Genomic DNA, 26,842 nt, shown 5'->3' with positions numbered 1-26,842 from the left:
TCTTCAGTGTCACATGATCCTTCAGAAATCATTCTAATATGCTGATTTGCTGCTCAAGAAACATTTTTAACATATTATCATGAATTTTGAAAACTGCTTAATCTTTTTGTGTGTGTTTTTTTCAGGATTCTTTAATGAATAGAAAGCAAAGAACAGCAATTATTTTAAATATAATGTTTTGTAACAACATACAAGTCTTTACTGTCACTTTTGATTATTTGAATGCATCCTTGCTGAATAAAAATATTAATTTCTTTAACAACAACAACAACAAAAATCTTATTGACCCCAAAACTTTTTAAAAAGTAGTGTGCATGCCCCACACTTACAGAAAAATGAATAAAACAACTGATGTAATTAGTTTGACCTCCAAAATTTTTTGAAGGTCAAGCTTTTGTACCATATTCGTGGAAAGTGCCTCTTACTGCGTCTGACTATAACTGGATGAATAAACCCCTTCTCTGCTCATTTATTCTCTTCTAGAGTGTTTCCAGTGAACAGCATTTCCTTCCCCCTCTCATCATAAAATCATCTGAAAAGCCTCTGTTCTCCTCGACACAATGTCAGCTCCTCTGAGGAGCATTTTGAGGAGAGAAGGGCAGAAATGGGAACATTAGGGTTTTTGTAAGTGGCAATAAAGAGCAAACATGTACTACCTGTTTTTCATGATTGTGTTCCAGACAGACAGTTCCTTACCTCCTTAAGTGACGTTCTTCCTCCACCAACTGAACAGTTCAACTTGAAGAGAAAGGAACAGTATGACAATATGCATGTACACCAGATCTGAAGGACACTGTCATGACAAAGAGACGCGCGATGAGATCATTAATGACGTCACACTCGTGGACGTTCTTTTGATGGACTGAGCGGTGCTGAGAAACAAACACTGGAGGGTTTTCAAATTCGTTGTGCTGAACCGTTAAACCTGGTAGTAGACAGTATTTTTTTTGACTGTCCACCAATGAGCGTCTGTATGTGAGTGTGTGTGAGCGGGCGGGTGTGTGTGCATGTGTTTTTGTGTTATTGTTATAATTTGTATGGGGTAATTCTCTGTGCAGGGGGGTTGAACAAACCCACCACCTTATTTCCTGTGTGAGGAACACTAAGAGTATTTATTAAAATAATTGTTACAAGCAGTGATATGTTGGTTTTGAAAGCCATTTTCTGTCATATCTCTTGTGTGGTTTCATGATTACAAAACACATCACATCTTGTTAAAAGATGCAACAGTAACCTTTTTATTAATATTTTTTAATAATTTTCAGTTACAGATATCTCCAGCTGAGTTAATGTAATGCTGATTTCTTTATTATTACAATGTTCCACATTTTGAATAATAGTTAAGTCATTAAAAATATGAAATAACACATGAAAATATGGGGTTATGTAGGTTATTATTATTATTATTATTAGAAACTATAGATTTTCTTTATGGTTAGTTTTATTCATAAAAACATTAGATTTTTTACAAAATTAACTGAATGCATTTATGCATAAGATTTTAAGACTTAAAAAATGTACTTCAAATCTAAATTTAGCTTTTCACTTGTAGTACTGCAAGAGTCTTACTGCAGATCTGTTATGGTGAAGATTTTGTCTTACACATCTCAAAATTAAAAGGAATTCAAGCCAAATGCATCATTTTATTCCCCTAAACAATAAAGCCAGGTCGAGGTTTTAAAAAATGGCCACTAGATGTCGACAAACTCCCGCACTGCAAGTTATTATGACGCAACGGATTCATGTGTAAGCACAAATACAACAGCTTCGTTATCAATTCCGTTTGGTGTTTTTTTCTTTCTTATAAAATAAAGTTAATGTCACACATTTTTAAAGCAAACCCAAAGAAACAGCTAATTTACCTTTAAGAGAATAGCCGTGGACAAAAGCATGACATAAGAAGCAGAATCTCTGGCTCCATCGTGCTCGTGCTCGTGCTCGTGCGCGCGCTCTCAGACACTGGTCTGTTTACATCAGCGATTGTTCTCTGAGGACAATAGGAAGATGCCACACTGAGGTATTCCTCTCTGCAGAGAGACATAAACATATATAGAGACAAAATAATTTAAAACTATAAATAATTAATTATAATCCACACACCCAAACTGCTCGATAACACCGATCACCCAAAAATGAAAATTCTGTCATAAATTACCCTCCCAGGTGAAAACATACTATAATTTGTAGTAAATACTACAGTAAAGTACTTGAATTAATGTGGTAATTTTATAGTTATAGGTAATATAACAACTACACAAACTACTTTACCCAATGTTGTACTGTTTTCTACAACAATAGGGTATATTATACTACAGTACACTACAGTTTAATGTAGTAAAAACTAAAGTATACTACAGTATTTATTACAGTTTAACAGTTCATTACAGTTAATACTATAGTATGCTGTAGCATTCATTAACAAAGTGTTGTAAATACTATAATATATACAGTATACTACAATTTTTATATAGTATGCTTCAAAAACACTATAGTATTTACTCTAAATTACTAAAGTATTTTTTCACCTGGGGTTCCAAAGCCATGAGACATTTTTCTTTGGAAAACAAATGATGATATTTTTAATGACATTTCTGTCCCTCCATTGACAGACTACGCAACTACCACTTTAAAGCCCCAGAAAGATCGTAAAGAGATCATAAAAGTAATCCATGTGACTCCGGTGGTTTTATGAAGCGACACGAGTGCTTTGTTTGCGCAAAACAATAACGAAACAAACATAATTTACCACTTTATGCATGTTCATGCAACGTCTCTTGCATCAACACAACATGCATACATGCGTGTTGTGTTGAGATTAATATTTTTTAAAGGGTTAGTTCACCCAAAAATGAAAATTATGTCATTAATGACTCACCCTCATGTCGTTCCAAACCCGTAAGACCTCCGTTAATCTTCGGAACACAGTTTAAGATATTTTAGATTTAGTCCGAGAGCTTTCTCCATTGAAAATGTATGTACGGTATACTGTCCATGTCCAGAAAGGTAATAAAAACATCATCAAAGTAGTCCATGTGACATCAGTGGGTAAGTTAGAGTTTGTTGAAGCATCGAAAATACATTTTGGTCCAAAAATAACAAAAACTACAACTTTATTCAGCATTGTATTCTCTTCCGGAATCCTTTCCATTGAATTGATTCCATTGAATTGATTCCATTGAATTGATTCCATTGAATCCTTTCATCTGTCGGCGTTGGTAATGCACTTTTACATCGCTGTGGTTGTTTTTGGCGATTAGGACATCCGCGACATGCACACTTATGCACCATTTTAAAAAATATAGCAATACCAAAATACAAACAATGTAGAATAGCTTGAATACAGCGTGTGTCTCCCTCAGACTGTAAACGAAGCTCTGGCGCACCAGATAACACGTCAGCAGCGTCTTACATCAGCAGCGTCACTGCGGAGTCGTGAACCACACTCCGGAGCAGAAGGGGGCGGTAATGCACCAATAAGCTGGATGCCAACTGCCATAAAAAAAAAAGAAGAAGAAGAAGCGGAGTCGTGAACGCAAATTGACAACAGATCCGGAAGAGAATACAATGCTGAATAAAGTCGTAGTTTTTGTTATTTTTGGACCAAAATGTATTTTCGATGCTTCAAAATGTCGTGGATGTCCTAATCGCCAAAAACAACCACGGCGACGTAAAAGTGCATTACCAACGCCGACAGATGAAAGGATTCAATGGAATCAGTTCAATGGAATCAATTCAATTGAATCAAAAGGATTCCGGAAGAGAAGACAATGCTGAATAAAGTCGTAGTTTTTGTTATTTTTGGACCAAAATGTATTTTCGATGCTTCAACAAATTCTAACTAACCCACTGATGTCACATGGACTACTTTGATGATGTTTTTATTACCTTTCTGGACATGGACAGTATACCGTACACACATTTTCAATGGAGGGACAGAAAGCTCTCGGACTAAATCTAAAATATCTTAAACTGTGTTCCGAAGATGAACGGAGGTCTTACGGGTTTGGAACGACATGAGGGTGAGTCATTAATGACATAATTTTCATTTTTGGGTGAACTAACCCTTTAAGGCATGTCACTTCACATGTCAGTTTCACTTAACGACATGAGGGTGAGTAATTATTTTAAAACAGAATTTTCATTTTGGGGTCAAGCAAATACTTTAAATGCTGAAAAACGGGGCCTGACTCAATATAAAAAGCTGACCAAAGTTGTTTTATACTATAAACTATATCAGCCTCAGACTCGCCACGCTCTCAAACACTGACATAGCTTTGCTCTTGTCTGTGAAAGCAGCAGCAGACGCCAGCCAGTTACTTAGCAACCACACTTCACTTCCATGGCGATGCTATAAAAAGCAACAACAAAGAAAAAACGGGAAGATGGTGGACATGACAGAAATGTGTGAGGGATTGATTTATGATTTACACACACAGAAGAACCTGTTTTGACCTCCACATATGAACTTTTCATTTAATATTAGATTTAACATGCTTTATATACAGTCTGCTGCATAATTTATTTTCTGATTAATCTAATAATGTTATTTTAATTATAATATCATTTCCATTCAATAAATTATTCACTCTTTCTCTCTAATTCCTAAGATAATATACAAACTGGCCATCCCTAACTGATCAGAATCCTCTTTTCTGATATTACAAATGATTTTGTCAGTGTAATGTTATGAAATTTATGGTCTTCTCTGTAATTGCCTCTTTATAGATTTCCTTTCCTATCATTTATTTTCCTCCTGCTTTTCTTCAAGTGTTCACATTGTTTTTCTCTCACCTTTTATATTCACAGCCCTGAATGTCATTATGGAAGGAAGTCAGGGGTGACAGACACACCACGTCCCACTGAGAGAGAGAGAAGGTATAAAAGGACAGGGTGGAGGGAGAGACTGGTAGTTCCACTGCTACAACACAAAGTCTGTGGAGGATTCAAACAAACACTGAATCTCTGAATGTTCGGCTGCTGGTGCTCAGCACTGTGAAGAGAGAAAGCTGATGGGTACGGACACCTCGAGCCAAGGAATAGTTCAACAAAAAAATGAATATTCTGGCATCATTTACTCACCCAGATGTCGACCTGTATGAACACAAAGATTGTTTGAAAAACATCCAAGCTGCTCTTTTACATACGTCAGGATACCATTGGTTTGTACAATGAAAGTAGACAATATAACTTGTGCACCATATTAAGTGTTAGTTCACCCAAAAATGTAAATTCTGTCATTAATTACTCACCCTCATGTCGTTCCAAGACCTTCGTTCATCTTCAGAACACAAATTAAGATATTTTGATGAAATTCAAGTGTATTTGATCCACACATAGGCAGCAACGTCATTGCCAATTTTAACGTCCGGAAAGGTACTAAAGACATTGTTAAAATAGTCAATGTGACTACAGTGGTTTAACCTTAAAGGGTTAGTTCACCCAAAAATTAATTTATTACTCACCCTCATGCCGTTCCTCACCTGTAAGACCTTCGTTGATCTTTGGAACACAAATTAAGATATTTTAGTTGAAATCCGATGGCTCAGTGAGGCCTGCATAGGAAGCAATGACACTTCCTCTCTCAAGATCCATTAATGTACTAAAAACATATTTAAATCAGTTCATGTGAGTACAGTGGTTCAATATTAATATTATAAAGCGACGAGAATATTTTTGGTGCGCCAAAAAAACAAAATAACGACTTATTTAGTGATGGCCGATTTCAAAACACTGCTTCAGGAAGATTCGGAGCGTTATGAATCAGTGTATCGAATCTGCTGTTCGGAGCGCCAAAGTCACGTGATTTCAGCCGTTGGCAGTTTGACACGTGATCTGAATCATGATTCGATACACTGATTCATTTATGATCCGATGCTTTCTGAAGCAGTGTTTTGAAATCGGCCATCACTAAATAAGTTGTTATTTTGTTTTTTTGGCGCACCAAAAATATTCTCGTCGCTTTATAATATTAATATTAAACCACTGAACGAACATGAACTGATTTAGATGTGTTTTTAGTACCTTATGGATCTTGAGAGAGGAAATGTCATTGCTCCCTATGGAAGTCTCACGGAGCCATCGGATTTCAACTAAAATATCTTAATTTGTGTTCTGAAGATGATGAAGGTCTTACGGGTGTGGAACAGCATGAGGGTGAGTAATAAATGACAGAATTTTCATTTTTGGGTGAACTAACCCTTTAATGTTATGAAGCGATGGGAATACTTTTTGTGCGCCAAAACAAAAATAACGACTTTATTTAACAATTTGGACTGTTGTCATATGCAGTTGATGTAGTGAATGCAGTGAAGGCTTCCATGTTTACGTTCGAATGCCGGCTCAGTATTGGCCAAAGCCGAACATGTGAGCAGCACGATGCATTTGTGTGATACTTTATTTTAAAGTTAATTAATTATTTTACCTTTGAGTGTCATGTGCAATACACTGCAAAAGACTTGAACGCAAACACAGAAAACCAATAGGCTTTATGCCGAACGTCACATGAACAAACAGGAAAAATTGCATCTACTTGTTGGAGAAAGAGTTAATGGCATTTAACTCAACCCAGCAGTTGGTTTAAATGTTTGCCAACATGCTGGGCAGTTTTATTTAACCCAACTATTGTTTAAAAATGACTATATGACTGGCCTAAAATGAACCCAAAATGGGTTAGAAAATTAAAAATAAGACAAAATTACTTATTTATTATTTATTAATAAGCAATTTAATAAATGTTTATTGTTTATTATTTATTAAACTTATTAATAAATGTTCATTTATTAAAATAATAAACGTTAATTTTCATTTTAAGCAAGCAATACAGTCATTTTTAATCAATAGTTGAGTTAAATAAAACTACCCAGCAGGTTGGGCAAACATTAAACCCAACTGCTGGGTTAAAACAACCCAATTGCTGTGTTTGTCTATTTTCAACCCAACATCGGTTGTTTTTAACCCAGCAAGGCGAGACACCCCAGGTGAATAGGGTAAAAAAATTAACTAATAGATATCACCATACTTCCCCAGCTGATTGATTACATTAAAAATTGCAAAAAATTTTTGTATTACAAGTTTTCTAAAATGTTGTTTAAATATGCAAATGAGGCATTATCTAATTAAATATGCTCTAATTTGCATACATTTCTAGAACAAAAATCTGAATATTGGATGAAGTCTGGTTCAAAATTCTCGTTTAATTTTTGGACATATTAAATTAAAAGGTTTTTACAGTAGGAATTTTGGATATCTCTTTTTATCACTCCATAAATCAGAATATACTATCAACAGCCAGAAAAAAATTAATTTTCACCATTTTTTTTAGGAATAAAATCAACAAATCCCTCTGTAAAAACCTTCAGAATATAGATAGGAATAAAACTGTAAAGTTTGGTGTATGTAAGGTCTGCTGAAGTGGAGATTTCTGACTCAGGAGCAGGAGAGAAAACTCATTTTGAGAAAATGGCCTTTAAAGATATTTACTGTAATTGAAATCTATAGACGCAAATAGATAAAGTGCTATAAAACGTACACTTTAAAGTGTATTTTGGATGTTTTCTTTCCACCAGTCTGAAAAAACACTTTATGAAAAGCCAAAAAGCGCAAAATCTTAAAATTGACAGGTGCCTGAAAAAACTGTGTTTTTGCCTGTAGTGTCTCCCCTTAAGAGTGTATGATCTGTAGTTTCCTTGTCATTGTGTTTCTACTCTAAATGTTTGGTTTTGTATCAGAAAAAGCATACAAAAATACACTTACAAAAGTTTCTCTTTTTAAACTTTATTCGTAGACTTCAAATACCAATCAATAGTGCATTCCTGGACTGACTTGCAGGTAAACGTAACCAGTTCGCAGGTCTTCTGATGTCCGGTGGAAGTATGTACAGTACTTCCCAAAGAGGCAATGAATGTACAGTAATGCATTAACATTGTAGTAACCGGAACAACCAGAGGGTCCAAGTCTCTCTCTCCAGAACAGGCAAGAAATAAAGAAAAAGAAACCAGTGGATTTTTCTCTCTCTTTCAGGACAGTAGGGTACCCTCACCCCTTCTTCCTCTTCTTCGAAATCCCTATTGCCATTCTCTCCAGACCCACCTTTCTGGAGGTCAAAGGGCAAACCCTGAATCCTTGGACTGGCAATCAGACAAAAAAACAAGGCTAAGACATCACAAATAAGCCAAGATACAAGAGGAGAACTGAACATATACACAGGTACAAAGCTTCCCCTCACAATGTTAAATATATTTTTCCGTAAATCTCTTTTATTTATCCTTCTTCTTTGCTCTCTCACATATCGATAAAAACGATTTAATAAAGTAAAGCTTTCGACAACCATTTTAATATGTCTTAAAGTCTACTTTGACATTCAACAAACACATACCTCAAGTGACATCCAAGAAAAAGTAAAGTACAGTAAGTTTATTTGCTTGTCCATAAACCAGTTTGTGCTTTTGTTGTTGTCTGTTGACAACAGTCAGATTTAATGTTTCTCCATCTGTGCAGAAAGAGATCCAGCACATGGGGACATATGGACCGCAGCTGAAAGAAGCAAAGGTGATGACCGAGATTCCTTACAGGACATTGTCAGCATTGCTCTGTTATAGATGAAATGACCTTTACCGTGTACAGAAATCCAAAGAACATGTCAAAGGTGGAGAGAGAACTGCCACAAAACAGAGTAGACAAGAGACAGCTGGAAAGCAGGAACAGCCAACACTCTCATGCCGATTCATAACCACTTTACATTTTGGTATGAAATTGTACAATCTCGATCTGCTTACGCCCCACTGATGGTTAGGTTTAAGGGTGGGGTTAGAGGATGACCTTCATGCTTACTTTTTTCTAAAAAATCATACTTTTCCGTACAAATCGCATCATACAAATTGCTGCCTTGCAAAATAGTTACATTTTCTCATGAGATCAAGTTGGAACATCCACTGGATTTCTCATGCCAATCTGCTCATGACTACATTATCAAGAGTTGATTTGGTGCACTCGGTAAGTTTTTGTTTGTGTTTAACTAGTTTTTATTCATCACAGAAAAGTATATACTGACACCTACTGGTGTGGATGTATGATGTTTGTGTATTTGTTCGTTATTGTTTTGTAAAGGGCCTTGAGCATTGAAAAAGCACTATATAATAATGAACAAATTATTATTATTGATATTGTTGTCTTTATTACTATTAAACACAGCTGGTTGTGAGACTTCAACCTGCTCCATGTGGAAGAAATCAGCTTTTATTAAACTACTGATATGAATGGAGTCTCGATTGCATGTGAGTATTCATCATTTTTTATTATATTCAGGGATTGACATTAACTTTGTTGCTCAACAGCCACTGTGGCTAGTGGTTTTCCAAAGTTACTGGCCACAATTTTGACATCGATACCATGGAGGAAAACTGCCATATATATATTTTTATTCTCATAATTTGGCAGCAGGTATATTAGGCTGCTGTCACTTTAAGACCTGACACATGAATCCATCCATTATACTGTTAGACATGCGTTAAAGCATAACTGACTGTGTTTACGTGAATACTCGCCAAGACTGGCATTTTGACATTATTTTGTGTGTATTTGACTGTTTAAGCACTGTAAGCAGCAGAAAACAACTCAATTTGGTACTGAGAGACGGCTTTGGGTGTGAGCACAAAATCTGTGGAAATTAAAGGTGCCCAAGAATGCTTTTTCACAAGATGTAATATAAGTCTAAGGTGTCTCCTGAATGTGTCTGTGAAGTTTCAGCTCAAAATACCCCATAGATTTTTTTTTAATTAATTTTTTTAACTGCCTATTTTGGGGCATCATTAACAATGCACTGATTTACACTCGGCGCCGCCCCTTTAAATCGCGTGCTCCCTGCCACACGAGCTCTCGACTATATTACAGCGCATTTTCAAAGTTCACACAGCTAATATAACCCTCAAATGGATCTTTACAAGATGTTCGTCATGCATGCTGTATGCATGCTTCGAATTATGTGAGTAAAGTATTTATTTGGATGTTAACGTTTTATTCTGAGTGAATTTGAGGCTGTCCTCCGTGGCTAACGGCTATTGCTACACTGTTGGAGAGATTTATAAAGAATGAAGTTGTGTTTATGCATTATACAGACTGCAAGTGTTTAAAAAATGAAAATAGCGACGGCTCTCGTCTCCGTGAATACAGTAAGAAACGATGGTAACTTTAACCACATTTAACAGTACATTAGCAACATGCTAACGAAACATTTAGAAAGACAATTTACAAATATCAGTAAAAATATCATGCTATCATGGATTATGTCAGTTATTATTGCTCCATCTGCCATTTTTCGCTGTTGTTCTTGCTTGCTTACCTAGTCTGATGATTCGGCTGTGTGCAGCTCCAGACGTTAATACTGGCTTGTGCAATCCCTTGAAGATGGGCTGGCATTATGCAAATATTGGGGGCGTACACCCAGACTGTTACGTAACAGTCGGTGTTATGTTGAGATTCGCCTGTTCTTCGGAGGTCGTTTAAACAAATGAGATTTATATAAGAAGGAGGAAACAATGGAGTTTGAGACTCACTGTATGTCTTTTCCATGTACTGAACTCTTGTTATTTAACTATGCCAAGGTAAATTCAATTTTTGAATCTAGGGCACCTTTAATATATTTATGCGCAATACACACAATCCCACGCCGAAATTCCAGCCTTGTAACACCAACAATATTCATCCGGAGCAAATGCGACGAGTGAGTGAGGGGAGACGGGTTTGTCTGTCTGAGATGAAAGCGCAGCTGGGATCGTGTGTCTTTTTTGTGGAAAATGAGTATTGGAAGCATTTCAGATATTTGGTATTGATATGTATGGAAAATTGATATTTTTGAAAAATGATTATTTCAGATGCCTTTAATCTGCAAAAGTGGCTAGTAGGAGTGACTGTTACACACCAATGCTGAAATCCACCCGCATTTGGCAGGTTGGAGGGTGTTAATGTCAAACCCTGATTATATTCACTAAAAGTTCTATTCAGTGAAGGTGTTAACCTTTTTAATGAAGAAAAAATAACTGAATGCACCTTATTTCATCACCATTTCCTCAAGTGCCACTGCAATAAAGAGATGAACTGGGTTGGTGTGGCCTGCTATCTGTTTTGAATCTCATCAGTGCGTCTTCTCATCTGAATCCCCAGAGTCCCGCTGACACAATTAAATCTCTGCCTTATATTAGGTCAGATGGATAATTTCATCTGTCTTCCCCCATCTCTTCAAAGCCATTAATCCAAACTAGACTAACATGTGCTGTCAAAAGCATCTGCACATTGAAATTAATCCAACCAAAGAACATCAGAGTTTTCATAACAAAGCTTAAAAAAAAGAGGAGGACAAACACTTAATGCTTTTGTAAAACATTAATGGTTGTCATAACTACAATTCTCTGAGTTTTACTTGCCGCTATTTTGTAACACTGGTGTTTGGGGTTTCACAGACCTTTATCAAGCACTTCAGATGTTCTGGATCCCATTTCTTGTGGAAACACGAGCGTTTTCAATATGGCTCCATTAGTTAATGATATTCCAACAGGCTGCATAACCATTGTGACATCATCAGGATGCGTTCTTCTCTTAAAGGGACAGTTTAACCAAAAATGAAAATTCTATCATCATTTACTCACCCTCAAGTGGTTCCAAACCTTGAAAGACTTTATATATAGAAAGACGGTGCACTTTTATTATGAATGGGAGAAAGTGCAAAGTTGCGGAATAAGTCCCGCCTTCTAAATGCAGATTGGTAAAGTCGTCGCGTCACTAGAAGCTCCGGTTCCTATAGAAACAGTCAGACGCATGCGAATTAGCTTAATCCAGCCTGTAAAATGCTGATTTTTTTGTCATGATTCGAGCGTTTAGAAACAAAATTTATTAGACAATTGCTGTCAGATTTCATTGGTGATTTCAATTATGAAATTTAATCGAAAGCTTGGCGAACAGCTTTGGAGAATTTGATGTTACCTCATTCAGAGATATAGGAGCTGCACTTGCATGCCTGCTGAGTGAAATGACTTGTCTTAAAGGGACTGTAATGGTAGCCATTGACTTCTATAGTAGAAAAAAAAAATACTATGGCCACCATCAGCCATCTGGATTCCTCAAAATATCTTCTTTTGTGTTCAACAGAAGAAAGAAGCTCAGGGTTTGGAACAACTTGAGGGTGAGTAAATGATGACAGAATTTTCATTTTTGGGTGAACTGTCCCTTTAAGGGGGAGGGGCTAAGCAACAGTCCTATACAAGGGAAATGGACAACGAGGTTCACAAAACACAGTACGGAGGATGTTGTACCTTTGAGAAAGGGAAAGATAACAACTTGCTCAAACCACTATAGTACAGCAAACTGAGAGGAAAAACAAAATCGATATCAAAGGACAAATTACAAACACTTGAATTAGCCCTTGAATTGAAACAGTTCAGAAATTGAGTTGAGATATGTCCAAATTCAAGAGAGAGAAAAAGGAGACAAAAAGTAACAGGCGTTGGCAGGCAAGCGTGAGATCTAGTCGTGAAACATTGATTCTCCTCTGTATCGAGTAGAGAGGGTATTTCTCAATGGATCAGAGTGAGTTCAAAGGTCACTAGCCTGATCGTCGACCTTCATCATCTGCACTTAAGTAGCAGTGTGGCTTTGATACGTGTGCTTTCACTCTATTCTCTACCTACAGACTCAATTCAGCCACCCATGTTTTTTGTTAAAACATTATGCACATTTTAATATCCTTATTCGATCATGTAATTTTAAATTGTAATGTCAGACCCCCATTGTTTTTATAATTATAGTTGAGCATTTCCTCTTTTTTCCTCGTCGTGTTCTTCGTTCATCAATCAGATTCTCAATTCCTGGGAAATGAAAGCACCGGGGACGTTGGATTTAAAGGGACAGAGCGAGAAAAGACAGTCGCGGGGTGCTGTGCTGTAGCTGTGCCCGTTTCGTTTCGGGAACGCAGCACATGTATCCTGGTTGTCCAAGGGATTGGGGGCATTGTGGGATAAAGGGCAGAGACTCGAGAGGAGAGGTTTTCTATCAGGGTTAGGGCGAGGCATGAGCGGGCGGAGCAGTGGGCTTCGGGCCGAGTTTAACCCAGTGACTCTTTCCCACTTTCACGGACCTGCTGACTGCACTTATTCATCTTCATCTCCGTCAGCTGGATGTATCGCAGCACGTTTGTGTCTGGATGGGGAGAAGATAAAGTGCAGAGAATAAGAAGTGCAATAAAGACACCAGCATAAAGCTGCGTTCACACTGCCAGCGACTTTGTTGCTAAGGTCGCCAGTGACTGATGGAGAGGTCGCTTGCCACTAAAAACAAACATTTTGGAGGGAAAAGAATAAATATAAATGAAATCAGTACATAAAATGCTTAAAGGGTTAGTTCACCCCAAAAAAATTAATTTTGTCATTAATTACTCACCCTCATGTCCATCCAAACCTGTAAAATTTTCGTTCATCTTCAGAACACAAATGAAGATATTTTTGATGAAATCTGAGAGCTTTTTGTCCCTCCATTGACAGCTACGCAATGACCACTTTGACGCCTCAAAAAGTTCATAAAGAGATCGTACATTTAATCCATATGAATTGAGTGGTTTAGTCCAAATTTTCTGAAGAGACTTGATCACTTTATATGATGAACAGATTGAATTTATTCACATATAAACATTCATCATCTCACACATCAGTTGTGGTAAACGGAAGCTCAAGCATGTTCACATGACGTGTGAGAACCAATGAGGTTCATTCTCGTGTGTTACGCAGCACGTTTGAGCTTCCACAAGAACCAATGAGGTTTGTTTGTTCTCGCGCATCAAGCAGGTTCGGTTGAGCTTCTGTTTATGTCCGCTGATCAAAGTTTATGTGTGAATAAAAGCCTAAATTCAATCTGTTCATCATATAAAGTGATCTTGTCTCTTCAGAAAATTTGGACTAAACCGCTTAATTCATATGGATTAGTTTTACAATCTCTTTATGAACTTTTTGAAGCATCAAAGTGGTAGTTGCGTAGCTGTCAATGGAGGGACAGAAATCTCTCAAATTTCATCAAAAATTTGTGTTTCGAAGATTAACAAAAGTCTTATGGGTTTGGAACAGCATAAAGGTGAGTAAATGATGACAGAATTTTCATTTTTGGGTGAACTAACCCTTTAATATTAAAGATGAATGAGAAACAGCAAGTGGTCTTTGCCATTGTGGCTATTTATCTGCAGCGAACATATTAAACATATCTTAAGTTTGTTGCGTCGCTGAATATGCATCACCAACCATCACTGTCTCTCGTGTCGCCTGAAATCGCCAGCTCTCGACTGAAATGAATGGGATCATGTTGCTTTGTCGCTGCGTGTCGCTGGAAGTGTGAACACAACTTAAGAATAAACCTTCTTAAAATCTTTGGTTGCTTCAGTAGGCAAGAACATGTCAAGAACATAAATACGTAAATAGTTTACCTGTATTTATAACATCACAGCCATTATATAAAACAGGATATGCACATTCTATATATCAGTGGTTCTGAACTGTTGGGTCGCGGAAGATTCATTATCGTTAACTAAAATTGTTAAATAAAATAAAGCTGAAATAAAATATTAAATAAATATTAAATGAAAAACTAACTGAAATAAAACAAGTTGAATTACTAAACTAATAAAAATAAATGATAAAGAAATATAAAAAAGCACATAACAAAATACTAAAATGAAAACTGAAAATATGAAAATAAAACCTAATTCAAAATATTAATAAATACTATAACTGTATATAAATAATCCTGAAAATGACACTGGGTTGTGGCTATTTTGGAGCAAATTCATTTGTCATAGTATATTAGTAAAAATGATCCATATTAATAATATTCAGCATTTGATTTAAATTCGGTTTACTTTTGTAAGATAAACTATATGGTAGCATGATATATGAGCCAAGATGACAATTTTAATTCATGCATGCTCAATTCTCATATTTTTATAATTACATTGCCTCTGCATCATCTAACACTCACTTTAAGTTAATCGTCAGAAACACTAATCATTTTATAACACAGTTAAATGTAAACTTTAGCAAATTTCAACAATAAACATCCATTTTAATGTTATAAGTTTACCATCTAAATTCACTGGTGGCATTTAAAATAATCAATATTATTTTTTATTTAAACAAAACTGACAGAATATTGGCCAAAGCATGAAGATAATTAGCAGCTTATCAGTATCAGCCGGAATTTTAATATCGGTGAATTCCTACTACACGATTTAGTGTTGAGTCACAATGCAAAACCATTTGAGAAACGCCACTGTATATGATATTAAAGCGATCATAAAGCCACCTGTGGGTTCACGGCACTTGGCATCGCGCAGGTAACGCAGGGCACACTCATAGTCTCCAAGGTGGTAGAAGGCAATCCCAGCACGGTACATGGCCTTAAAGTGATCCTGCTGGTGTCCGAGGACCTTCAAACAATATTCCTTAACCCGCTCATAATTCACCAGCTCCGACTGCAGCAAGCATGCTATAAGGAAGGAGAGAGTGTAAACAAGAAAGAGGGGAATTAGTACAATGAAAAGGACAGGACAAAACAATAAAATAGCTGAAATAAATAAATCATTGAACAGCTAGAAAGAAGAGAATAAAAATATCCATGAAATATACTAGCTCTATGAGATAAAGGGCAGTATGTTTTGTTGCAATCATCAGTTGTATTGAAGGTCTGAGAGCAGCAGTTTTTAATGCTGTTGGTTTCAGATAACCACATTAGCACAAAGTGAAGGTCTAATTGCATCTTTTAGCCACTCTAGGCTCAGTGACACAAGTGAAGTAATTGTTTTATCTGCTGTCTAAAGAGAAAATAAACCAAACGAGACACATCCTAATCTAAAGCTGCTGCCTAAAAGTGTTGGATGTGTCTGAAAATGTGCATGCGTTATCTAAATTCATCTAAGGATGAATGTGTAAAGGGGTCATTTATATATATATATATATATATATATATATATATATATATATATATATATATATATATATATATATATATATATATATATATATATATGTATGAGAAACATGACTATTTAATACTTCCACTATTCTAACCAGAATGACAGATCAGATATAGCAGATAATTATATGAACATTTTCCACATCCATTTCTAATAATTCATTGAATGAATTAAATGTTGGAGGTCTTTGGTTTAAAAAAAGCTGCAGCTAATTAGACGCATTGGCCCTGAAAGAACATCTGCACGGCAAATGAATTACTGCGGTGCCTGCTAGGCAGCTGGTGCGTGTTGTCAACCCTTCATCCAATCAGGGTTATTTATTCCAACAGCAGATGACATGGCTGGACACTGATGGCAGGGGCTGGGAAACTCAATTTCATATTTCAATTTGGGTTCACTGGTTGTGGTGTATGTGTTTATGTGTGGCGTGTGTCTGGTATGTTCCGGAGTTTAGAATATCCTGCAATTCAATTCATCATTTAAGCTCTTGCATAAGCTCACTTCTAATTATGACCTGAATTCACCTCTCACATTATTTTTATGCACCAGCTAAATGAAGGATTGATATACTACTGTCTTATGCTTATCAAGGCTCCGTTTATTTAATGATAAATAGAGTAAAAACAGTAATATTGTGAAATATTATTACAATTCAATGTAACGGTTTTCTATTTTAATATATTTTAAAATATAATTTATTCCTGTGATCAAAGCTGATTTTTCAGCATCATTCCATGATACTTCAGAATTATAACTTGCAGATTTGCTGCTCAAGAAACATTTTTTATTATTATCAGTGTTGAAAAAATAGAAATATACTAATGTTTTACTGCCCTTTGATCAATGCAATGCATCCTTGCTGAATAAAATTAACTTTCTGAACAGTATTATATATAAAAATATAGCAATAACAGGTAGCAATAAGAGGCCGGAAAAGTTAAATGTACATATAAGGAACAGCTGGAGGACCAATTTGCAACTTATTAGGTCAATTGGCAACATGATTGGGTATGAAAAGAGCCTCTCAGAGTGGCAGTGTCTCTCAGAAGTCAAGATGGGCAGAGGATCACCAATTCCCCCAATGCTGTGGCGAAAAATAGTGGAGCAATATCAGAAAGGAGTTTTTCAGAGAAAATTGCAAAGAGTTTGAAGTTATCATCATCTACAGTGCATAATATCATCCAAAGATTCAGAGAATCTGGAACAATCTCTGTGCGTAAGGGTCAAGGCTGGAAAACCATACTGGATGCCCGTGATCTTCGGGCCCTTAGACGGCACTGCATCACATACAGGAATGCTACTGTAATGGAAATCACAACACGGGCTCAGGAATACTTCCGGAAAACATTGTCGTGAACACAATCCACCGTACCATTCGCCGTTGCCGGCTAAAACTCTATAGGTCAAAAAAGAAGCCGTATCTAAACATGATCCAGAAGCGCAGGCGTTTTCTCTGGGCCAAGGCTCATTTAAAATGGACTGTGGCAAAGTGGAAAACTGTTCTGTGGTCAGACGAATCAAAATTTAAAGTTCTTTATGGAAAACTGGGACGCCATGTCATCCGGACTAAAGAGGTCAAGGACAACCCAAGTTGTTATCAGCGCTCAGTTCAGAAGCCTGCATCTCTGATGGTATGGGGTTGCATGAGTGCGTGTGGCATGGGCAGCTTACACATCTGGAAAGGCACCATCAATGCTGAAAGGTATATCCAAGTTCTAGAGCAACATATGCTCCCATCCAGACGTCGTCTCTTTCAGGGAAGACCTTGCATTTTCCAACATGACAATGCCAGACCACATACTGCATCAATTACAACATCATGGCTGCGTAGAAGAAGGATCCGGGTACTGAAATGGCCAGCCTGCAGTCCAGATCTTTCACCCATAGAAAACATTCGGCGCATCATAAAGAGGAAGATGTGACAAAGAAGACCTAAGACAGTTGAGCAACTAGAAGCCTGTATTAGACAAGAATGGGACAACATTCCTATTCCTAAACTTGAGCAACTTGTCTCCTCAGTCCTCAGACGTTTGCAGACTGTTATTAAAAGAAGAGGGGATGCCACACAGTGGTAAACATGGCCTTGTCCCAACTTTTTTGAGATGTGTTGATGCCATGAAATTTAAAATCAACTTATTTTTCCCTTAAAATGATACATTTTCTCAGTTTAAACATTTGATATTTCATCTATGTTGTATTCTGAATAAAATATTGAATTTTGAAACTTCCACATCATTGCATTCTGTTTTTATTCACTATTTGTACAGTGTCCCAACTTTTTTGGAATCGGGTTTGTATTTATATTTATTATATAAATGTATTTCTATTGTATATATATAATTTATTTATATACTTTGTATTTGCATTTATATGGTATTTATTTAGGCTATTTAAGTAGTTTAGTAGGTTTATTTTTAACCATTAATTCTTGCCATCATCAAACATTAAAGTACAGTGATACCACAGTGAAAATCTGTGACCCTGCTGTATCTTATGAATTTAATCTAGTTCAATACCTGTTTACTGCATCAGTGCAGCACCAATCTTGGCCCTGTCTGACTGGCAGAGGTCTGACCCCTGCCAAGGTTAATGTCTGTCTGTGCAGCCGAGAGCCTGCTGACCAACAAATACACTGACAAAAGCTGCTGCCTTATACCGGCAATCTCCCTGTCCTTCCCTGTTACGTTCCTGCAACTATCACTTTGCCTGTCACTGACAGTGAAAGTCATGAGTCAGGGATATCGGCATAACGCAGGACGCGAGTAGTGACTGAGCACAGGATGGAAAAAGATCAAACTCTACACAAATTCTACATTGAAAGTGCCAAACTGGCAGTAGATGAACTCAACCCAGCCATCTGTAAAAATCACAAGTAAATGAGTGACAGACCAGGATGATTTATTAAGAAACCTTTGTATTCCTCAGTAGCATTATCAAAGCCCTCATGTTTGTGGGCATGCTGGGAGAATGATGACATAACGCTCTACTGGGTGGTTGTTCTGCTCGGCTTTTAAACAGACTACAGTTGGTCCAAAATGCGGCAGCTAGAGTTCTTACTAGAACCAGAAAGTATGACCATATTAGTCCAGTTCTGTCAACATTACATTGGCTCCCTATTAAACATCGTATAGATTTTAAAATCTTGCTACTTACTTATAAAGCTCTAAATGGTTTAGCTCCCCAGTACCTAAGTGAGCTCTTAATGCATTATAGTCCTTCACGTTTATTGCGATCTCAGAATTCAGGCCAGTTGATAATACCCAGAATATCAAAATCAACTGAAGGTGGCAGATCCTTTTCCTATTTAGCACCTAAACTCTGGAACAATCTTCCTAGCATTGTTCGGGAAGCAGACACACTCTGTCAGTTTAAATCTAGACTAAAAACACATCTCTTTGCTCTTGCATACACATAACACATTATCAATACATTAACATTTTTCAAATCCGTTAAAGGATTGTTACGCTGCAATAATTAGGTCGGCCGGAACCGAGAACATTTCCTATAACACTAGATATACCTGTACATCAGAATAAGAATGGCATCTACGCTAATATCTGTCTCTCTGCTTATCCTGAGGTTTGCCGGGTGCTGGATCCAGGCCGTATCCAGATCAGATGGAGAACCTGTGTCTGGACCTGACTACAACGTAGCCCAGGAGACAATGGGCCTACAGATCCAGTTCTGGCTGCATCTATAATTCAGATTTTTAATCCCCGTATCCGCTTACATATATTTATATATAATCTATTTTTAATCTCTATAATAAAAATGTATAATTCAGATTTTGATCTCCATATCCATTTACATATATTATATATATCTTCCAAGGGGTTTTTTCCCTCCTAGGACTTTTTTCCCAGTGTTAGCACGCTGGGTTTTTCTCCTAGGGGGTTTTTTCCACCCCTGGGAGTCAGCCGACATTGGCTTAATGTAGCACCATCTTGTATATGTTACATATTACCACGCTTGTTTGTACAGCTTATTTTTAACCACTTCCCTTTTTTCTGTGCTTCTAATATGTAAAGCTGCTTTGAAACAATTACCAATTGTAAAAGCGCTATATAAATAAATTTGACTTGACTTGACTTGACTTGACTTGATAACACTAGAAAATGACGCTGCATATAAAAGGAAGTATGTGTGCTGTTGTAGAGACATAAACTAAAGCAAACATCTGCTGACTGCTCAAACAGCTGTTAAATCAGACACATATACTCAGTGGAGGAAAAGGGGAGAAAACATGGTTTGCCAAACCCTAATGAAGGTTATAAAGACAGAAGGACTAACTAACAAGAGCAGCAGTGAGATAAACATGATTAGATGACAAATTAAAAGCTTTGAAAGGGAAAATCTAATCTAAATGAGTCATTATAGCCGAAATTTCATTGCAGAGTTTGTCAAGGCTTTCTTCCTTTCTCTCCCGCTATCTTTTTCACCTTTTTTCATTTGTTATGATTTCCCTCTGGTTTCTCTATCATTTTTTTCCCCTCAGTCTCTGGTTTTCACTTTTCCCAATAAAATACTCTCAAGATAACACTGTACAAATTTCAGGAAACAAAACATCACATGCAGTACAATGTTAGGTATGTATTGACTTTCACTCTAAGACAATACAGAAATTTACTGACAGATTAAAGGTGCAGTAAGCAATTTCTGAGAAACGCTGTTGAAAGTGGATCAGACTGAGCACCACAACACACTTGTAGCCAATCAGCAGTAAGGGGCGTGTCCTCTCATTAGGGGGGGAGGTGCCTGTGCATAGCGCGTTTGTGAATATGGGGGCGGGTCTATCAAGATGGGGTGTGATCCTTTTGGGTAGGGGCGTGTTTGTTTTAGTGATTTCAAATATCAACAGCGTTTCTCAAAAATTAAAGGGGACCTATAATGCCCCTTCTTACAAGATGTAATATAAGTCTCTGGTGTCTCCAGAATGTGTCTGTGAAGTTTAAGCTCAAAATACCCCACAGATCATTTATTATACCATGTTGTAAATGCCAATTTTTTAGTGGAAGGAAAAACATGCTGTTTTCGTGCATGTATCTTTAAATGCAAATGAGCTGCTGCTCCTCACCCCGCTTTCCAGAAGAGGGCAGAACCTGTACAGCTCGTGCCTCGGAATAATACTCTGCCAAGTAAGTAAAAGTAAAAGTAAAACATCATTATGATTTTGATTAAATCATCTCTATCGCATCACGATCACGTGACATTCCAGTTCTTCATCATCATGAAAGTTTATTATCTGCATGCTTTTTAAAGCCAAGTCTAAACTTCTGATATATGGTTTTCTCAGAGCATAAACCTGAAGCACATGAACAGAGAACTGGATGTCAGACGGCGCGTCCTGTGAGTATTAAACTAAGTTCTCTTTCATGTGTTATTGCACATAAACTGTTAAATACACACAAGGTTATGTCAAAAACACACACACAGTCAAAAACACAGTCGGTTATGTCTGTGAACGTAAACAGCAAGTAAAGAAATCGCATGTGTATATTAGATCTGCGTATTAAAGTGACAGCAGCATAATATACAGCACCTACTGCTATATATGCTGTTAAAGTTTTTCTCAGTCGCTTTGGTGCATTTCTCACATCAATATTTACATTTGCACAACAGTTAATGCAGTTCTCAAAACAATTAGTACAAACTGCAAAACCTAGTTGATAACCTGCAAAAGCGTGTCACTTGCTCAAAATGGATAAGTCATTCCTCAAAAGCAAGTATTTATGTCAATGAAAGTGTCAGTGTCATCAAGATGAAAAGTCCAGACACCATTGTTTATGAACAAGATAGTCAAATGACTTTGTCATGTTTTCATTATGACAGTTTACTCTGTCAATGTTTTCCAATGCAAAAAAGTCAGATCTTGGTGACACTACCTGAAAATGCTCAAGACAGCACTATATACTATTTGCACAGACATTTGAAAAATACAGTAAAGTTACACATTACTGTATTTAGTGAGGTAACTGAGTACAAGACACTGAATATGTATGTTTCACATTTTTACTGCATATGCTCTTTGCAATTCTAATTTGTTCACAGCATTGTGCAAAAGAAAAAATACACCCTTATTTGCAACAAACATAAACTCCCTTTGGATAGAGCTGTGCACAACTGTAAACAATATTGCAGTACATATGGCAAATCTTTACTGTAACACTACTGTACACTACAATACACTAATGTGTGATGCAGTAAAGCTGTACGTCTAAATGTAAATTGTACAGTGACAAGTTCTTGTCCCACTGGAAGCTTCATGTATGACACGATGACAGTAGTGCAGTGCAGATTGTTTAGTGCTGAATTACTGTCCATTTATACACACATGTTCTCCCAACAAAATGTTTGAATAATTGAATTTACAGTGGTTCTCCCAACATTTGGCTGCACCCTTCGACCAGCCTCAGCCATTGTGAGGCCGTGACTGACAACATGATCCACAATTGTAGCCCTGATTTCATCAGGGATCTGCCTATTGGCCTCTTCTTCCTCTTCCCCTGTTTTTTCCCCTTCCCCTTCTTCCCCGCACCCTTACCCCTCTTCCACGAGGCTGACCTTCCACTTCTGTGTCACAGTATTGTAGAAATGGTACACACTATGTCCTGCTTGGTTCGTATATGCTTGTAAAGTGGGGGTTTATGGGATTGTAGAGAAGTGGCTTATCATTGGTTGCAACTAATGCTTCACACACCCCTTCTCATCAGTGAAAGTTGAGATTCACTTGAGAGAAATTGTTCAATTTAGGAGACATTTTCAGGAAAAAAAGATTTTACAAAAATGTGTAAAATTTGCTTGACAGATTTTGACAACTAGTTCAACATTTTTGTATGTAATGACTCAAGCAATGAAATGAGGACTATTAGTTTTATATGGAATGACTATTCAGCATTCACAAGTATAGTTAATTTTGACTGACATGACATAAGCAAATGATAATGTTGTAAATAGCAGAGAGTTGTATGAAAGCAATTGATGCATGTCCAAAAGCATTTGCAATTTGTTCGAAGGAATGAGAAACTGCTACTATGATGTGCACAAATGACTAAATGTTGTGGAGATTGAACTAACTGTTGTGCAAATGTAAAGAGTGATGTGAGAAATGCACCAAAGCGACTGAGAAAAACTGTAATATGAAACAAACAACAAAAGGAAAACAGAAAATCACTCACTGCTCTTGACTGAATAACTTTAGTAGCTTTAATAAGAATTCATTTCTCACTTAAATGCGGATAGAAATATCGCGGACCATGTACAGCTAACTGAGGGCGGGGTCTATGCTAATAGGACAGAGTCCATCAGCAGTTGTGGGCGGGGCCTAGGCATTTTGTGACGTGACAAAAGGAAAAATCTGCAAATGGCTTGCTCTGAGACACTGCTTATGATTTATGGTGATTAAAAATGAGGAGTGGGTGGATTTTTACTATTATAGGGTGGTTGTGTACGTACACTTCCGAGACAAATTTATGTTCAAACACCATGTAAAAGTGAATTTTGCATAATATGTCCCCTTTAAAAGTGTCATTTCATGCACCTTAACTGTGATCTCCAGTGATTAACTGGGCAGGCCTGTCTCATTTGGTCTGGGATGGGAAAGAGAGAAACTGCCTTTCAGCACACCACCATCGCGCTCCTGTCCATCTTCATTCTGGGCAACTGGAACACTGGTGAGCTCTCAGTGTATTCAGTTTCAGGCAATAATGGTCTAATGGCTCCTAACTCTTGTGATATCATGATCTTTCTCTCTGGGCCTTTCTCTCTTTCCACAACACACCTACAAGCGCACACACACAAATCCTGCAGCCTGATTCATCACACAAATGGATAAGGCGTGGCATTGTGGATATTGAGGACTGCACTTAAGTGTCTGCTGAGTGGCTCTATGCGTGTAATAATGATGGCATCACATATTAATGGACCCGATGCACTTTATGCTACATCATAGTTATATGAGAACATAACTGCACAGCTAAAAAAACAAAGCTGGTCATCTGAGCGGGCCAGATACTAACAGGGTCAATCTTGAAATAATCCAACTTTACTGAGGAGGTTTGATAGATTTGTCACCCTTGTTGAAGCACCGCTATACACCAATCAGGCATAACATTATGACCACCTTCTTAATATTGTGTTGGTCCCCCTTTTGCTGCCAAAACAGCCCTGACCCGTCGAGGCATTGACTCCATTAGACTCCTGAAGGTGTGCTGTGGTATCTGGCACCAAGATGTTAGCAGCAGATCCTTTAAGTCCTGTAAGTTGCGAGGTGGAGCCTCCATGGATCGGACTTGTTTGTTCAGCACATCCTTCAGATGCCCAATTGGATTGAGATCTGGGGAATTTGGAGGCCAAGTCAACACCTCAAACTCGTTGTTGTGCTCCTCAAACCATTCCTGAACCATGAAAGGGTGTACATGGTCTGCAGCAATGCTTAGGTAGGTGGTACGTGTCAAAGTAACATCCACATGGATGGCAGGACCCAAGGTTTCCCAGCAGAACATTGCCCAAAGCATCACACTGCCTCCGCCCACGTGCTTTCTTCCCATAGTGCATCCTAGTGCCATGTGTTCTCCAGGTAAGTGACGCACCCGGCCATCCATGTGATGTAAAAGAAAACATGATTCATCAAACCAGGCTACCTTCTTCCATTGCTCTGTGGTCCAGTTCTGATGCTCACATGCCCGCTATTGGCTCTTTCAGCGGTGGACAGGGGTCAGCATGGGCGCCCTGACTGATCTGCAGCTACTGTATGCAGCCCCATACGCAACAAACTGTGATGCACTGTGTATTCTGACACCTTTCTATCAGAACCAGCATTAACTTCTTGAGCAATTTGAACTACAGTAGCTCGTCTGTTGGATCGGACCACACGGGCCAGCCTTCGCTCCCCATGTGCATCAGTGAGCCTTGGCCGCCCATGACCCTGTCGCTGGTTCACCACTGTTCCTTCTTTGGACCACTTTTGATAGATACTGACAACTGCAGACCGGGAACACCCACAAGAGCTGCAGTTTTGGAGAAGCTCTGACCCAGTCGTCTAGCCATCACAATTTGGCCCTTGTGATACTCAAATTCTTACACTTGCCCATTTTTCCTGCTGCTAATACATCAACGTTTAGGACAAAATGTTCACTTGCTGCCTAATATATCCCACCCACTAACAGGTGCCGTGATGAAGAGATAATCAGTGTTATTCACTTCACCTGTCAGTGCTCATAATGTTATGCCCGATCAGTGTATTGACAGAGACAAGTCAGTTCTCTTTCATGGTTCATTAGTTTTCAATCAAAGATTGATCCAAAGAACACAGATGACCCCAAAAAATGAACAGCTTGTCATTTCGAAATGACACCAACAGACTGAGGTGGGAAAATCAACCAACAGTCGAAGAAGTAATCCAAAAGCGCAGGCTACAGTGGTTCAGTCACATATGCCAAATGAATGGAAGGTCCAACTAATGGTGCCCAAGAAACCTTGGCAAAAACTGACCTCAAAAACCACAGGCTTAGTCTTCCTGATGCCTAAACGTGAATCTTTCAACTGCCAAGGCTGGAAAACTATTGTACAAAACTTTGCAATCCATTGGCACCCACAGCAACGTATTGGCTTTGGGACAAATCTCGCCCAAATGTTTGCTAAGGGACTGAGTGAGGGAGTGTATGAAAAGAGTAGCCTGTCTGCTAAACATCTTTTATGTTCCACAGAAGAAATAAAGTCATAATGGTCTGGACAGAAATTGACAAAAAATGATGGCAGAATGTTTATTTTTGGGTAAACGATCCCTTTAAGACGATTTCGGAGTTCGCTGGCTCGAGTTTTCCTAAAACCGAACAGGTGCAGGGACAGCTGTTGTGTGTGGGAGAGAAAGATGCGCAATAGGTAGAATTGGTGAGCAAATGTTCAGGATTCCCCTCATATTCACACCTTCAAATGAGGAGAAATCCAAAATAAGCAGAAAAGCTACCAGCTAGTCAGCAGATACAAACATTAGAAAGGCAGGAAAATTAGCAAAGCAGGAAAAGTGCGGATAGTGTTTTGTGAAGCGCAGAGAATAGCAAAAGGGTGAGGCAGAACAGAGGGAGTGAGAACTTGAGGGTAATCGATTTTAAACGCCCTCCTCCCGGAACATCCATCTCCAGCGGACTGGATCTCTCCCTCTCTTTTTTGCACTTCTTATTATCTTCTCTCCCTCTCTGTGCTTTTTTTTCCTTGTCCCTCTATCTCTCTCAGGGGCACGGCTCTTTTGACAGGTGCGGGCTGACAGCATCAGGTATAGAAGTGGAGCGCTGTTGGTTTGTGGTGATTACCCTGCTGTCACTCTGATGGTAATTAGTTCTCTTGATGCTTAATGGTTGATGCAAGGACCCATCAGTCTGAATGACATCTCCCCTCCCACTGTGTCCTTTCTCACCCGCATACCGACCTCGTCTTGATCCTCCGCTTCACCTACGCCACTGATTAACACCTGCTCTCACGTAGCCAGAGCTTTTACTAAACGGCAAATGTCTGGTCCACACCGCAGCTTATTCTGAACAAGAAACAACATGAACAAACGCTGAATAGATAGATAGATAGGCGGATTTATAGATAGATAGATAGATAGATAGATAGGCGGATTTATAGATAGATAGATAGATAGATAGATAGGCGGATGGATAGACAGACAGGCAGATAGATAGATAGATAGATAGATAGACAGACAGGCGGATAGATATATAGATAGACAGACAGACAGATAGATAGATAGATAGATAGATAGATAGACAGACTATAGATAGATAGATAGACAAATGGATAGACAGGTGGATAGATAGATAGATAGATAGATAGATAGACAGACTA

The 26,842-nt window shown here is 37.9% G+C and overlaps 1 protein-coding gene and 1 long non-coding RNA gene across 2 annotated transcripts in view; one reads left to right on the top strand and one right to left on the bottom strand.

The window, feature by feature from the left end:
• The first annotated feature begins 1,701 nt into the window (after positions 1 to 1,701).
• On the top strand, positions 1,702 to 8,631 carry LOC125254793. Its single transcript, XR_007181742.1, has 4 exons — positions 1,702 to 2,017; positions 4,807 to 5,013; positions 8,020 to 8,205; positions 8,497 to 8,631. It is a non-coding gene; the product is annotated as an uncharacterized LOC125254793 (long non-coding RNA).
• Positions 8,632 to 12,699: 4,068 nt separating this feature from the next.
• ttc9b (tetratricopeptide repeat domain 9B) overlaps positions 12,700 to 26,842 on the bottom strand; it is a 37,928-nt gene continuing 23,785 nt past the window's right edge. Inside the window, exons 2-3 of the mRNA XM_048169156.1 lie at positions 15,331 to 15,513; positions 12,700 to 13,185 (exon numbers count right to left, since the gene is read on the bottom strand). Of these exons, the coding sequence (XP_048025113.1) occupies positions 13,091 to 13,185; positions 15,331 to 15,513 (278 nt within the window). The 3' untranslated portion in view covers positions 12,700 to 13,090. The remainder of the gene's footprint in view (positions 13,186 to 15,330; positions 15,514 to 26,842) is intronic.

The sequence above is a fragment of the Megalobrama amblycephala genome, linkage group LG19 (genome assembly GCF_018812025.1).
Source record: "Megalobrama amblycephala isolate DHTTF-2021 linkage group LG19, ASM1881202v1, whole genome shotgun sequence".
In the NCBI taxonomy this organism is placed as follows: Eukaryota; Metazoa; Chordata; class Actinopteri; order Cypriniformes; family Xenocyprididae; genus Megalobrama; species Megalobrama amblycephala.
Note: the sequence above shows the minus strand (reverse complement) of the source record. Positions and strands in the feature narration are given on the sequence as shown.